Source organism: Urocitellus parryii, chromosome 10 (assembly GCF_045843805.1).
Source record: "Urocitellus parryii isolate mUroPar1 chromosome 10, mUroPar1.hap1, whole genome shotgun sequence".
Classification (NCBI taxonomy): Eukaryota; Metazoa; Chordata; class Mammalia; order Rodentia; family Sciuridae; genus Urocitellus; species Urocitellus parryii.
In genome coordinates this window covers 58,959,604-58,973,660 of record NC_135540.1, presented here as the reverse complement: position 1 = coordinate 58,973,660, position 14,057 = coordinate 58,959,604, and the positions used below count along the sequence as shown (strand labels likewise).

General features: G+C 35.2%; 1 protein-coding gene across 11 annotated transcripts in view; it reads right to left on the bottom strand.

Annotated features, from left to right (window-relative positions):
• The window catches only part of Ank2 (ankyrin 2), a 230,350-nt gene extending 216,937 nt beyond the window's left edge, over positions 1–13,413 (bottom strand). For all 11 annotated transcript variants that reach the window (XM_077803582.1, XM_026389696.2, XM_026389699.2 and 8 more), the window contains exon 1: positions 13,051–13,413. In XM_077803582.1, coding sequence (XP_077659708.1) covers positions 13,051–13,185 — 135 coding nt within the window. In that variant the 5' untranslated portion in view covers positions 13,186–13,413. The remainder of the gene's footprint in view (positions 1–13,050) is intronic.
• Between the last annotated feature and the right edge of the window lie 644 nt (positions 13,414–14,057).

Here is a 14,057-nt window from a genome sequence, read left to right as displayed (position 1 = left end):
TTTCTAAAACAGCATGCAGATTTTTACTCATGCATACTGACATATTTCCTTGAGTGGGATTTAAACTTGGACTGTTTCCAAGATGCTTCCAGAAACTTTCTCAGCTGTTCTTAATCAATCACTACACTTGTTGTTTAACCATTGATTACACCTTTAAGAAATGATAATGGTAAAGTCTCTCTTCTTGGTAAAAGTTAAGTACTAAAAAATGTACCCATAAGTCCTCTCTTCCAAATTGATTGGAAGTCTAAATACATGTGATATGTAAATTTGTTATGAAACCCAAAGAAACATAGAAATATGTATATTCCACTAGAGCATTTGCCTAAAACTACACATATTTCTATGTTCTCTCACTCCATTTTTGCTTTCCCTTCTCTTATAAAAGACAGGGAGATCATTTTATATGCATATGAACATACACACACATATGCATGTACATACTTACACATCCACATATATATTTATATGCAGTCTCATAGTAGAATGCTTAAAACATGAATTTAAAAAATTATGGCTGTCAACCATGATCCCATTACCTAAACTTAACACTGAATATTTTTGTCAGTTTTATTCTAGAATTTTCTGTATACACAGTAATATGTGTATGTGTGGGTAGAAAATACTTTTATAAAGTTGGGATAATATTCTGTCTTTTGTTTTTAAAAACTAACGTCACAAAATAAGTATTGCCTTTACCACGGAAACTTTTGAAACATAATCTAAATCTCATAATGATTGTGGATGGACTATCATTGTTTTTAGATTTCCCCAATGATTTGTACAGAACTAGTTCCTTCCATTTTCATTATTTTATGTTGTTATAAAAATTTTTGTACCTCTTTATCCCAGTCTCCATGGTGTCCTAAAGGTAGAATAATCATGTCAAAGGATAAAAATTCTTGGTATACCTATAAGCCTTTCCAAACTGCCCTTCAACTGAATGCAGAAGGACATCCCAACACAATTCTTAAGCTCAGATTTGCTTTGCTCAATTCATATGTTTATCATCATGGTTTTGATTTTCCTTTGTCATTCTTGAAGATTTCAAAAACTTAGGCATATAGTTACATTTTTTCCTTCTTTGATTTGTCTATTCATATATTTTTTGTCCTTTCAGAGTTTCAAATGTGTTTTTAAACTCTGCATATAGATCAGATAACATTGTTGTGGGGTTTTTGCCAGTTTTTAGAAGTTTGTTATATGAAGTAAAAAGTATAAGCTATATAAGCCAATATTTTTATATTTTATTCCATTACTTTTATGCTCTCTAATGCTGAAGTCAATGAAATACTTCTCTTTATTTTCTTCTAGATTTAAAGATTTTTTTCTTCTCTCCCTCTTCATCTAACTATTACAATTTCCTGAATTATTTGTTTGCTTGGGAGCAATCTTACTTGAAAGTTTTCAAGTGTCAAAAATCTTACAGACTGCTGTTCATTTTCTCTAATGACACTTTTCATTCTCTTTTCTTAAAGAGTCAACATAGCAAATAGGCTTAGAACTAACTTTCTAAATTATGGTTCTGTGACTTAGCATGACCTGTGTGACATGGAAAGACTTAGTGAATTCAAGTCTTAGCTTACTCATATATACGTAAATCCATGAGAATGGTGTATTGGGATAATAGTCATTTAATAAAATATGTTTTAGTACTTGCTTCACAAAGCTATTATAAGGAGTAAACAAAAATTATATTCTAAAAATGCTATACAGAGCAAAATTATAGAAATTGGTAGAAAATAGAGAATAATAAATTATAACTATATTTTTAATAATTAATATGGAAGCAGGCATACAAATTCTTATATTGTATTTGTATTCAAATATACCTTTTTTTATTCCTTTCTTATTTTCCACCTCTAAGTCACTGATGATGCTGAATATGACAGATCTGGTCTCAAGGTCAGATCACGTGATTAAATCCAGGATGGACCAGCAGGAAACCTACCATCCATAACTAAGTTGACAATGTCTATGAGGAAGTTATGGCACATTGCTGTAATTGCATGGGTCACATTTAAAATAGGAATGGCTATTGGCATGTCTACTTAGTTCTTTACAGAATTAATCATCAATCACTAAGGAAAAGATTTGTTCTATGATCTGTAGTTATATATCATATAACAGAAAAAAATGTAGACTTATAGAATAGAATTATTTACTTTTTTGAAAAAAAATTTATTTAATACTTCAGATAATAATTAAAATGTAATTAAAATAATTGTTATGTAAAATTTTTAAATATATGGAGTATTGCATATTTGATATTTTGCACTAGTTGTGTCAAATAAAATAAAATAAATAAATAAAAATTAAATAAAATTTGGCCTGAAACTGTCTCAGTACTTTGACAGCAACCTAACTTAGTATGAAAATGAATTGCAACTTTACCTTATCACAGGCTGCCAATTGATCAGATCATGTCCAGATAAGGCAAATGCCTCATCACACCATGCTCAACTAAGATAAATGCAGAGCTGAACCAGTCAAGCTGTTTCTGCAGGTCATTTCCTTTTTCTGACTATTAATTGCTGCCTGCCCATGTTGCTAAGTGGAGCTCTGGTTCTAAGTTCCGCTTGAATCATGAATTGTTCTTTGCATAAATAAACTCTGCTAAATTTAATTTGTCTAAAATTTGTCTTTTAATTGTTGATGTTCTAAGAACTTTTAATGAGTCCAGAAGAATTCTGTTAATCATCTCTCATGTGCTACATGACTTTTTAGGCAGAAGTCTGGAATCCAGCCAGGATATTGTACTGGACTTCAATTCCAAGTGAGTAACAGATCATTCTGAACAATCTTGCTGCTCAAGCTGGCTGCTCAACAGTGGAATGAAATTCTGCCTTTTAAAAATTGGGAACACACTTCCATAACAACCTCATATAGTCCCTCAGTGACCAGATTTCTGATGGGAGTTGACAAGGCTGAATAATGAATAAAAGAACGCTCTCTACATAGGGATACAGTGATTATTAGTTTTTGAACGTAGAACTTAAGTAAAGGAGTTTCAGACTCCCCTGCAATACAGGATAGACACTTTCTTAATTTGAAGGTGATGCCTAGGAACTGCAGGAAGGCCTGTTTGCTGGCAGAACATCCTCTGTTCTCACATGTCCTGTGTGGTCTTTGCTTCTTTAACTGCTGCCAAATAGAGTGTTGGCAACTAGTTGAACCAATCTGGACAGAAAAGACTTAATAAAATGTGAAGGACTTTTTTTTTTTTTCACTCCTGTGACCTTATGTGCTGCTGTTACATATTCAGACCCATCTCTTCAGTAAAGTCAACTTCTTATGACATAAAGCAGGGGCCATCACACTTCAGAACTTAGAGATCATGCTTCATTTTCTTAAGTAAATATTCTTGGCTCCCACCACCGAGATTCAAGAGGCCTGGAGTGAAGCTTTGCAATTTACATCATTCTTAAAAGTAAACCCCCTCCCCCAAACAAACAATAACTAAAAAAAAAAAAAAAAAACCCAGATGATTCTTCTGATCGGGTGGTTTACAGAACACTTTGGGAAGTACTGACATACAGGACTGACTAGAACTTTTATCCCATGCATTTATCACACAACCCCAAATATACTCTATATATCACCACTTATTATCTAATTTAAAAATGTATGCTGTTACAACAAATAAGCTGAAAGTCATAAACTACTTTTAAAAGAAACAATCAGATATTATAGACATATAAACAAATTTTTGAAACATAACACCTTATTAACAGAAAATTGTTGAATGTCTTTTATGAAAGGCATTATTTTCCTTTTATCATTCTTGTGGGAAACCTATAGGTAACAGTCAATGGTTTTCAAAAAGGCAAGAGTTTTACCAAATCTATATTTTGTTGCCTTACCAGATGTTTTAGTAGGTGTTTTTAAAATTTCCTCCAAAAGGTCAGCACTCTAGAAAGATACTATAATAACAAATTCAAAGAAGCTTCAGCTCTAGTTCCAATACCTTGTGAGAAATCTAATTTCTTGTATTTTTTCCTTGATAAAGAATTCTTCAATAGACAACATACCAATCTTAGAGACCTAAATTTAAGTACATCGTGTGTTTATTTAATAAAAGAGTTGTTAGAATATAGAAATTGCTACAAAAATCATGTAGAATCTAAGCTTTACTTCATAGCCTCCTTTGTAACTCAGTGATGACTGAGGTAAGTAAAGAGTGGAGAGAAAATTGAAATAAACGATATGTCAGCAACATTAATAATTCATCAAAACACGTTCAATGTACAATTTCTATTATTAAACACTTAACTCTCACATAGCTTTTAGATACAATTGACTAGCTTTAAGACACCAGTGAAATGACTATCCTTCAAATAATCATTGCATTATTTTTACTTCTTATAAGCAAATATTAAAGAAAGCTACGAAACAAGTTATATTACAGCCACATAAGCTTTCACAAATTTGACATAAACATATGCTTTTAAGTGTCGAACCTCTGAAATTTTGACAATCAAATGTGATATAATTTGGTTAAAAGTTCAAAGAGAAACCCTTAAGTAAAAATGAAGGAATCAGAAAACAAGTATATTTCTTGTGGTGTAATAAATTTAACTAGAGGGACATTAAATCCAAAACAGCAACTGAGAGTGAGTAAGAGTCACAGCAGATGTCTGTGTGGGAAGGAAACAAAATAATGTTGAGAAGGGAGCTGGTTCCACAGTGGCTTCTCAGCTCCATTGTCACACATGTACCCTTGAAAGCCACTGAGGGTGCAGTGGAACATATCCTATGAGATGCAGCAGAATAAATATTATTTAAAATAATTATACGGCTCAAATAAATAAAAATTTTGGTTTGGATGTTCCTCACTGCAAGAAAAATCTAATAGGAATATATTAGATTTTGTTTAAATTATAATTATTTCTCTTATCACAATATAATCTTAACAATTTTCCATAAAATGTGACTATTACATTTTACATAAAATTTAGTATTTAAAATTGATAACAATTCAAGAAAATCCATTAGTTTCTATTATAAATACATTAATATTTTATAGCAGTCATGTGTGTCATTGTAGTAAAGTCACATTCCTTTCTGCAACAAAACGTTGGAATTAAAACTTCTTAGACAACAAGGTCTTCAAGTGTTTTTGGAAATGTTTTTTGTACCTCCAATACCTTTTCACTTTTCACAGTCTCATACTCTGGGGACGTGTCAGGTGCAGCTGGAAAATGCCCACAGCTAGATTTGTTACCTTGAATCATTTCTGAGTCATCAATTCATTTATCTTTTCCACAAATTTTATTAAGTACTTAGGAGAGGGTAGACACTTTGTTAAGCATGTCAAAAAGAATAGAGTTTGTGGCATACAAACCACAACCTAACTGACTCTCCTAAAACAGTTTTTGATTGCTGGTCTTTCCCTATAATATAGTCCAAGTTCTAAATCTTGGCTTATGAAGCTTTTGATAATCTGATCCCATGCTTTTTACCCAAATGTCATGGGTTCCAAACATGCCCCATAGAAGCTAGGTATTATAGACATGAGATTTACACAATGGTTCTCAATCAGACACATCACTCCTTACTCCAAGATTCCATATGTGATCTACCATGCATGAAGACTTAACTTTCTGCAACTCTTTGAAACTCAGGAGTTCCATAATACCCTATAATACCCTGTCCTTTCTTGCAACTCTGTGACATGATATCGGAACTCCAGCTTTGTCCATCTTTAGGTTGCACTTCCTTCAAGCCAAGGTTGCATGTCTCAATTCATCTTGGTAAGTCCAATGCCTGGTCATTAAATCCTTACTGAATGCACAAGCATCAGTATTTCCTATTTCTTCCAAATAGGAACCCCGGTTATAGTCTGCTTCCAGCATCTACTTCAAGCTCCCCTTTTCCATTAGCAAGTAGAATATTCAAAATATTCAACAACTAGAAGGGTTCAGATGCCAACCAATCATAATAAACAGTGGCTATAACAATCAAGGGTCAGGGTGGTCCCAGAAGTCCAGACATTATGCCCTTGTTTGCTTCTTTGAGCCATGGGGACAGGAGGGGAAATCCTGGGGATGGAGGTCGCTCAGCCTCACTAGAAGGGACAGCTTGGTGAGCTCAGAGCAGCAGCTATCTAGTTAATTAGCCTGCATGGAAGCATTTCAAACTGTAAGCAGGTGGCGCAGCTCTTCTGCCACAAATGGCTGAATTTTCCTGTTCCAGAGACATTTCCTGAGCACCATGGCCCACTCTAGTCCTCCCCTTCTTGGGTGTCCTATGAGACCCATTTTATCATTCATGTTGCCACTTAATTCTATGGTGTTTGATAATTAATTGATTACATGTGGATAAGTTCCATTTCTAAAATTAGACTGTAAGCTCCTAGGGACCAAAAGCTGTATCTTCTTTCAATCTCTCTCTCTCTCTCTCTCTCTCTCTCTCTCTCTCTCTCTCTCTCTGTCTCTCTCTCTCTCTCTCCAAATTTTAGTTGTAGTTGGACATTTATTTATTTATTTTTATGTAGTGCTGAGGATCGAACCTAGTGTCTCACACGTGCTAGATGAGCGCTCTACCACTGAGCCACAGCCCTAGCCCTCAATCTTTATCTTTAAATCAATCATCCAATAGTTACATAACCACACTCTATGCCATTTCATATTCTTTGAAATGTTGTAGCAAAATCATTTCCATTACACTTTTAGTTCTCACTGGAGTTCACATCAAAACTAACTACATAAAGACAATTTCCTTATCTTTTACATAACTGCTTCAGAAGACAGTACACCCTATACCATTTAAAGTATTTTATTTCTATCATTTAGCATATAAAACAGAGAAAAATGTAACTCTTGACATCATACACACATTTCAGTAAATAGTACTATCTTTTGTCATTGCTTAAGCCAAAACACCCATTCTTTTCTTTTTCTTTTAAAACTTCAACACAATTCTTTTACAGAAACAAAAATACATTTTGAGTCTGATCATGTCTCATTTTCATTGTTAACATCCTAATCTAATCTGCGTCTAGTTTAATTGATCTCTCTTCCCCTCTTGCTATAGCCACAATCCATTCTCCATTAAAGTGAAAGAGGAGAAAGGAGAGAGAGGAGAGAGAGAGAGAGAGAGAGAGAGAGAGAGAGAGAGAGAGAGAGAGAGAGAGAATCTTTTCAAAGCTTAAATGAAAGCCCACCATTTATATCCTGGACTGGAATCCTCAAGACTTCCCACTATATTTTGAAGGAAAACTAAATTCCTTTACCAAGACAAATGACATTTAGAGAAATACCCCAAACTTCTGCCATGGTTGAGCCATTTCTCACTCTCATACCTCATTGCCACCCTTCTCTTTGTTCAGGATGCTTCTGCCACACTTTCCCTTGAATAAGGGACCATCTTTCAGACCATCTTTCCCTTAAACAGGCTCAGCACACCCCTCAGATAGGCAGGGTGCCTCCTTCCCTTACATTTTTACAGTTTGTTTCTCTTTACTATAGGAATTTAGTCTTCTTGTCATTGTGTGGCCAGCACCTATAAGTATACTTGGATCAATAAAGAGCCAAGTGACTGTGTTTTGAGTCAGCCTAACAAAAGTACTGAATTGTTTTCATCATAACACTGAGACTCATGATTCGTGGTCTGAGGCAATAAACAAATTGATAGGATAAAGATAAAGCTGATATAAAGAACTGAAAATCCTCTACTACCATAGGGGAAATTATTAAAATAAATAAGGCCAGGAAATTAAAAAAATCTCTGAGTGTAAACTGATAAAAAGAGAAGGATGGTAATTAGAAAATCAGCTAGGATAGATAATTTAACCAATGTTTATGATGAAACATCACATTTATTGTTTTCCTTTTGGAAGAAAGCAAATTAATTTGATATGATAAAGCTACTACAATAAAAATGATCCTAATGTAAGAAAAATGCATAGTACACCTAGAACAACATGCAAATTTACAAATGTTGCCATAATAAAAATATAAGCCAAGAGAAGAAAATAGAGATGCCTTTCTGATACTGTTCTAGATTGCACCTTACAAGAACACAGCTAAAAGTTCCTCTCTATGCTGCCCATATGCACACTGAAAGACCTCACTGACTCATGTCCCAGGCAGAACTACCATAGGATCCAAGGCACTACTTTTTTCATAAGTGAAATTAAAATATATACAACAGTAGCCGCATAAATGAAAATGGAAAGATGATATAGTTTTCCCCTCTGTGATTTAAAAAAAAAATAGAAGCACTCCCAGAACATATTTTGAATAAAAATTTAAAAACAGCTAAATTTTGTTCTTGATCCTCACCTGAACATCTCCTCTTTTTGGAGCTGCCAAGCCAATTGCAATAAAAGCAGACCTTTGAGTGCTTTAAGGGTTAATGAAAGAGGCAACCACATCTCATATGCTATGAGAGTTACATTTTCATTAGAAAGATAGACATTTTCTCGGTGGATGTGGAGTAAGATCTCTGGGGATAGGAATTCAGTAGGGCCCTTGAGGGTTTGGGTGAAGGAGGGATGGGTATGGGACACTCACAATGGTGAATCTGAGTTCCAGCTCACCCAGTTGTTTGGAATTGGGGATGAGGAGCTCTGCACAGAAAGATTGCTAATGATTTTTTTTCTCCATGCAAATCCTGCTACTAGAGTCCTTGTTGGATTGGTAAAATGAAGAATAGAAATTACAACCAAACTTTGAAATATGTTTTCAAATTGCTTTCCAAATAATTAGAACCATTTATAGAATGCCTCAGAATGTTTATCAGTCTCAACAGTCTTCTTAAGATTGAACATCGTTATATTTTGTATCTGTCTTAAATTAATATTCAATGTAATTTATCATGGTAATTTATATTTTGACAAACTAATAAAAATAACTAAAATCACTATTTTCAAATTTAGTAATTAAAACAATTGGCAGTAGTAATAAAAAATTAAGTCATTATGGGTATATAGCCCATTTTTTTCATATGTAGGCCCTTATAGGCTCATTTGTTTATCTATAATTTCTGGCTGTTTTTACTCTTCAATAGCAGAGATGAGTAGCTGCAACTAAGACCATGTGCTCCACAAATTAGAACATTCACTCTCTGACCCTTCACAGTTTGATGAATTCTGCTCTTGATTTAAACATTAATGTGTATATACATTATTAAAATAATATACTATTATTCATTATGGAATTTTAAATTTTTTTTATATTTGCTGCTCATCTTTTTTCTCTATATTTTTAATTTGTTTTAAATTTAAAATGTATCATGTTGTCAAAATGATATCCAGTTTCATTTCTTTAAGTGTTTTTCTGTAATTTCTGTTTTTAGTTATATAATTATCTGGAATTATTCTGCTGATTTACTTTATCTTTCTTAAAGTTTACATGTGAATTTTCAAATGTGGATGTACAATAATACTGTTCAAGGAGAAGTTATTTTTGTTCACTTATATCCAATACAATTTCTGACTGATTTTTTACTTACTGCTACAGTAATCTTTACAAATAAGGTCAGGTATACACAACTTTAAGTAAAATGTATGAAAAAGAGTTAAATACTAATTTATATAAAGTTCAGTAGTTTTAGTATTTTCAGTTTACATTTTGTTAGTTTTTGTGATTATGGATAAAACTGGAAAATGTATTTGAGACTTTTGACCCAAGAATATAATAAACTCCATAAATAAGTCCTGAGTTTATTTCCAGAAGGAAAAAGACATGCCAAAACCTCTGTCTACTTTTTCCCTCAACAAAAGAATATTCTAGGCCAGGCCCAGTGCCATAGTTCTATAACCCCAACAACTCAGGAAGCCGAAGTAGGAGGATTACAAGTTTGAGGCCAGCATCAGCTACTCAGAAAGGCTCTAAGCAACTTAGGGAGACCCTATCTCAAAATGAAAAAATAAAAAGGGGTGGGGAACATGGCTCAGTGGAAGAGTGCCCATGGGTTCAATCCTCAGGACCAAAATAAAAAAATAATAAAGATGTTTTTAAAAGAATATAACAATTAAAAGTTACGAACCTCTTAGCAATTATTTATCATCAATTATGACAAGCATGAATGCTGGAAAATGTGTAAATTAAGCAATGTATAAACAATTCAAGGAGTAATTTCAGTCTTACAGAACAACATGTAAAAGAAACAAAAGATGGTAGATTTCTTAAGTTTGGGAAACGTAATCTGCATAAAACCATTTTGCCTAGGTCACCCCTAATATTGAGTTAAACATCATTTTCTTCCCCCCCAACCCCGTATCCCATAGCCCAAAGTGGAGAAATTGTAGACAGAATATCACAAACCAGAAAATGAGCCCACCCCTTCCCTTCCTCCTTTTCCTTCTTTGCCTCCAAACTTCCTTTCTGGCCCCTAACTCAGATGTCTGGGATATGTCTAAAACACAAAAACCAATCCTAACCCAGATTTTCTTATAAGTCTAAGCAGTTATTCCGAGCCTGACAGAGCTACTTTTTGTCCCTCTGGAAAACTATCAAATTTGGTTATCATTCTTTCTTCTGCTCCTTAAATTCACTAATGAAATGTTCTGCTTTCTTTCTAGAAGTAGGATAGCATCACATATCTGCAGAGCATGTCAAACTGTGTATCTTTCAGGGTGAGTTAATTTTGAGAGAGTGTTCCATGTGAACTGTTACCCATCTTCTGTAGCAATTTTTCTCTCTTCCAATAGAAATTCCTCTCTTCTTACTTCATAGCTGTTCCTGAATCTCCTCTAATTAACATAATGTCACTCCAATTGTACTACCAAGTTTTTGTATCTTAAGAAAGACTTTTTACTTTGTTTCATTTTCCAGGGAGGGAATTTCTTACAAAATAAGGGATATATTTGCTTTATGGCTCCCCAAAAGAACCTAATATAATCAGGTAACTAAATATCATCAATCTTGATAAGAGGATGGAGGACATAAAGAAAGTCAGAGAAAAATCAAAAAGGCATGAGATTGAGTTCGTCTATGTTCACAACTTTTTGTATCCCAGCATAGATTCTAGGAAATTATGACCCATATGATTTGAGAGACTAACAGTCATCTCCAATGTAGCTAACTCTTGGTTCTCACCCTCAGAACTGCTACTCTTTGAATCTTCTTCATTTGGTAATGAAGAATTATTTTTTTTCTAGTTGTCCAAACAAAAATATTGAAGTCAACTTGACTCTTCTCTTTCTCTTAAACCACACATACAATCTGTCCATAAACTCTGCATACTCTAGCTTATTTATCCTGCATTCTCCTCACCTCCACCACCACAATTTTGGTCTGTTTGACTACATTCTCTTCCCTAGATTATTGTGGATATCTCTTAATTGTCTCTGTTTTCATCCTTGATCTCCCACATTTTAGTATCTACATAGTAGCAACAAACATAAGTCACACTGACACTTCTGTGCTCAAAACCAGCGGTCTCCTATCACTAAAAGTAATCTCTTAATATGACTAATAAGGCCAAAGTTTATTTGGCCCCAAATATCTATCTTCATTTTCACTGCTTCTTCCTCCATCCGGATGCTCCAGGTTCAAGGGTCTCTTTGTTCTTCCTTGCCTAGATCATGTCATGACTCTGTCTCTCACTTTTCTCTTAATGATTTTTAAAAGGTGGAAGAAATGGAGTATATTCAACAACTTAAAAGCACTGAAGGAATTATTAACTAACATTGTAAAGGATGGTCTAAACTCTATTTTTTAAATTTCATGAACATAGAAATTACCTTTCAAACAAGGTGATTATTTCATAGAGAACATGTTTATATACTGCAACAGGCAAGCTTGTGGAGACCTTCCCCTTTTTTACCCCCTCAGTTCAGCTCCATTAGAAGTGACTGATGTGAGAGATCGACAGTGGATGTCCTATGAGGTAGTCATTTAAACTATGATCTGGAAAGAGAAACTCACTGCTCCTGGCCACAAACCTGCCTGTAAGGTTGTTAAAGCAGGTAAGTGGCTTCCCTTGCCCGGAGGGACTGCCTCCCTGCTCACCTTTCAGATCTGTGTTTACCAGAGGTGACTTCCAGAATGGAAGTTCTTCACTCCATTACTTAATGTTCACTTCTGCTGTCTGCACACATTACTCTGCATGTGCTTTTATTCACAAATTCTAAGTTTGGGTTTCATTGTCACCATGGTCTAACAAGTTCAATGATGCAATTCATCTAGGAAAGAAAACTACCTCACAAGCCTTATAGACCCTCTAGTCAGCCCTGGAAACATCAGACAATTCTAAGACAAGGGCAAAGCCCTCACCTTTTGATACTCAGAAATTCTACATATCATAGTGTTATGATTTCTGTCTGAAATACATCAACTTGCAATAAGGTCAAGAGGCTAGATCAGACAGATCAAAGATAAACTTTATTATCCAGCAAATCTAAAAATCAACCTATGTCAGAAAGAAATTCCTAGGCAAAACTTTTTTCAAAAAATCACAATAAACCTTTGTTTTCATTTTTAGGAATGTGTCATACTAGTGAATTATTAAAAATTTGAAATATGATTTTAAATATTTGATTACTGAACGTTCAAGCCTTTTCACAAACTGTCACTATCATAATTGGAATGGTATTTAAAGGTCTTCTCATTGAAATTAGTCAAATACTAGAAGTAAAATGTCCTTGTAGGCTGAAACTGGGATTCTAAGCACATGCTTAAAATTACTGTGTGATCTAGTGGAAAACAAACTGTACATGAATACATAAATAAGCAAAAGAATTTGGCAGCCTGAATATGAGTGAGTTTCTGCGATATTGCTGAGCGTCACTCTATAATATAATAATATACAGGTTCAGCTTTGGACAAAGCTCCAAATTAAAGAGACACTGTCATTGCTCATCCCCAAATGCCAGTTCATAGTGAGTGACAGCTAAGAAGAAACCAACACGTGGCTCTGGGTAGTATTAAGAGGGAACAACAGTGTGCCGCTGAATCAGAGGCAGTCAGGTGGTTGATCACATTGGTTTTTATTCCAAAACTTCCTTCCAGGAAGTTGAGAGATTTGACCAATGGGCTCCACTGTTGATTCCCATGCTACCATCCTCCCTCCCTGCTCCCTCATCTGTGGCCTAAAACTTACCCGTACCCCAGGTTCTTTGACGTCCTCACTGTTATAGCCATAGTAGTCTGGAGTTCTGTCCAAGTCCTGCATGTTGCCTTGGGCTCTGACACTCTTATCCGCATGGCAGGACGAGCAGAGAGCTGCATTCCCCATCTCAGCACTGGGGCTTCAGCTGTCAGTGGGCCTGTCCTTGCCCTCTGCACTCTGTCCAGGGCTCCCAGGGGTACACTAACATGGACAATTCATCCAGATGATCCTTGGCTCCTCTGCTCAGTTCCCCTACACGCCCCTCACCAGTCCTCCCCATCTGCTGGCTGGCTTGATCGAGTCAGAGAACTCAAAACCCCAGCAACTGCAGGCTGCCTTCAGTGACCATTTCCAGTTCAGGCACTGCCAGTCTATTTTTACACCTACCAGGCCAGCTATGCATGTCAATGGAGTGAGGGGGGTGAGGGAGAAGGAGAGCAGGGGAGGGGCGGTGTTGTTTTGTTTTTTACTATGCTAGCAGCCTGCCTCACACATGGACTTAAGTTCCTGCTGTGTAAAATGTCTCTGCATAAGAGAATTTTTGCATTACTCAATAAATTCCTTTGAATCCTTTGATTTTTCCTCTCTGCTGCTCTTTCACAGAATACTAAGTCTGTGAATAACCTTCGTTTCTTAGTATTACAGTTAAAAAATATATCATTTTTAGTTGTTTAAGCTGCATTCACAGAGTTGACATGTACTCTTTTTCATTATCATTTACAGAAAACAGTTAGCCATCCTTTTAGCATTTAATATTCAAAGGAACTATATCAGTTAATATAGCTCATTTATACCTGTATGGAGGTCTCCTTTCCTTTCTTTCTCCCCCCACCCCCAGGCCCAGTACTGCAGATTGAAACCCAGACTCTACTACTAAGCTATAGCCCCATCCTTTTTATTTCTTTGAGACAGGGTCTCCCTAAGTTGCTAAGGCTCGTTTTGAACTTGCAATTCTCCTGCCTTAGCCTCCAGAGTCACTAGTATGACAAGCCTGTGCC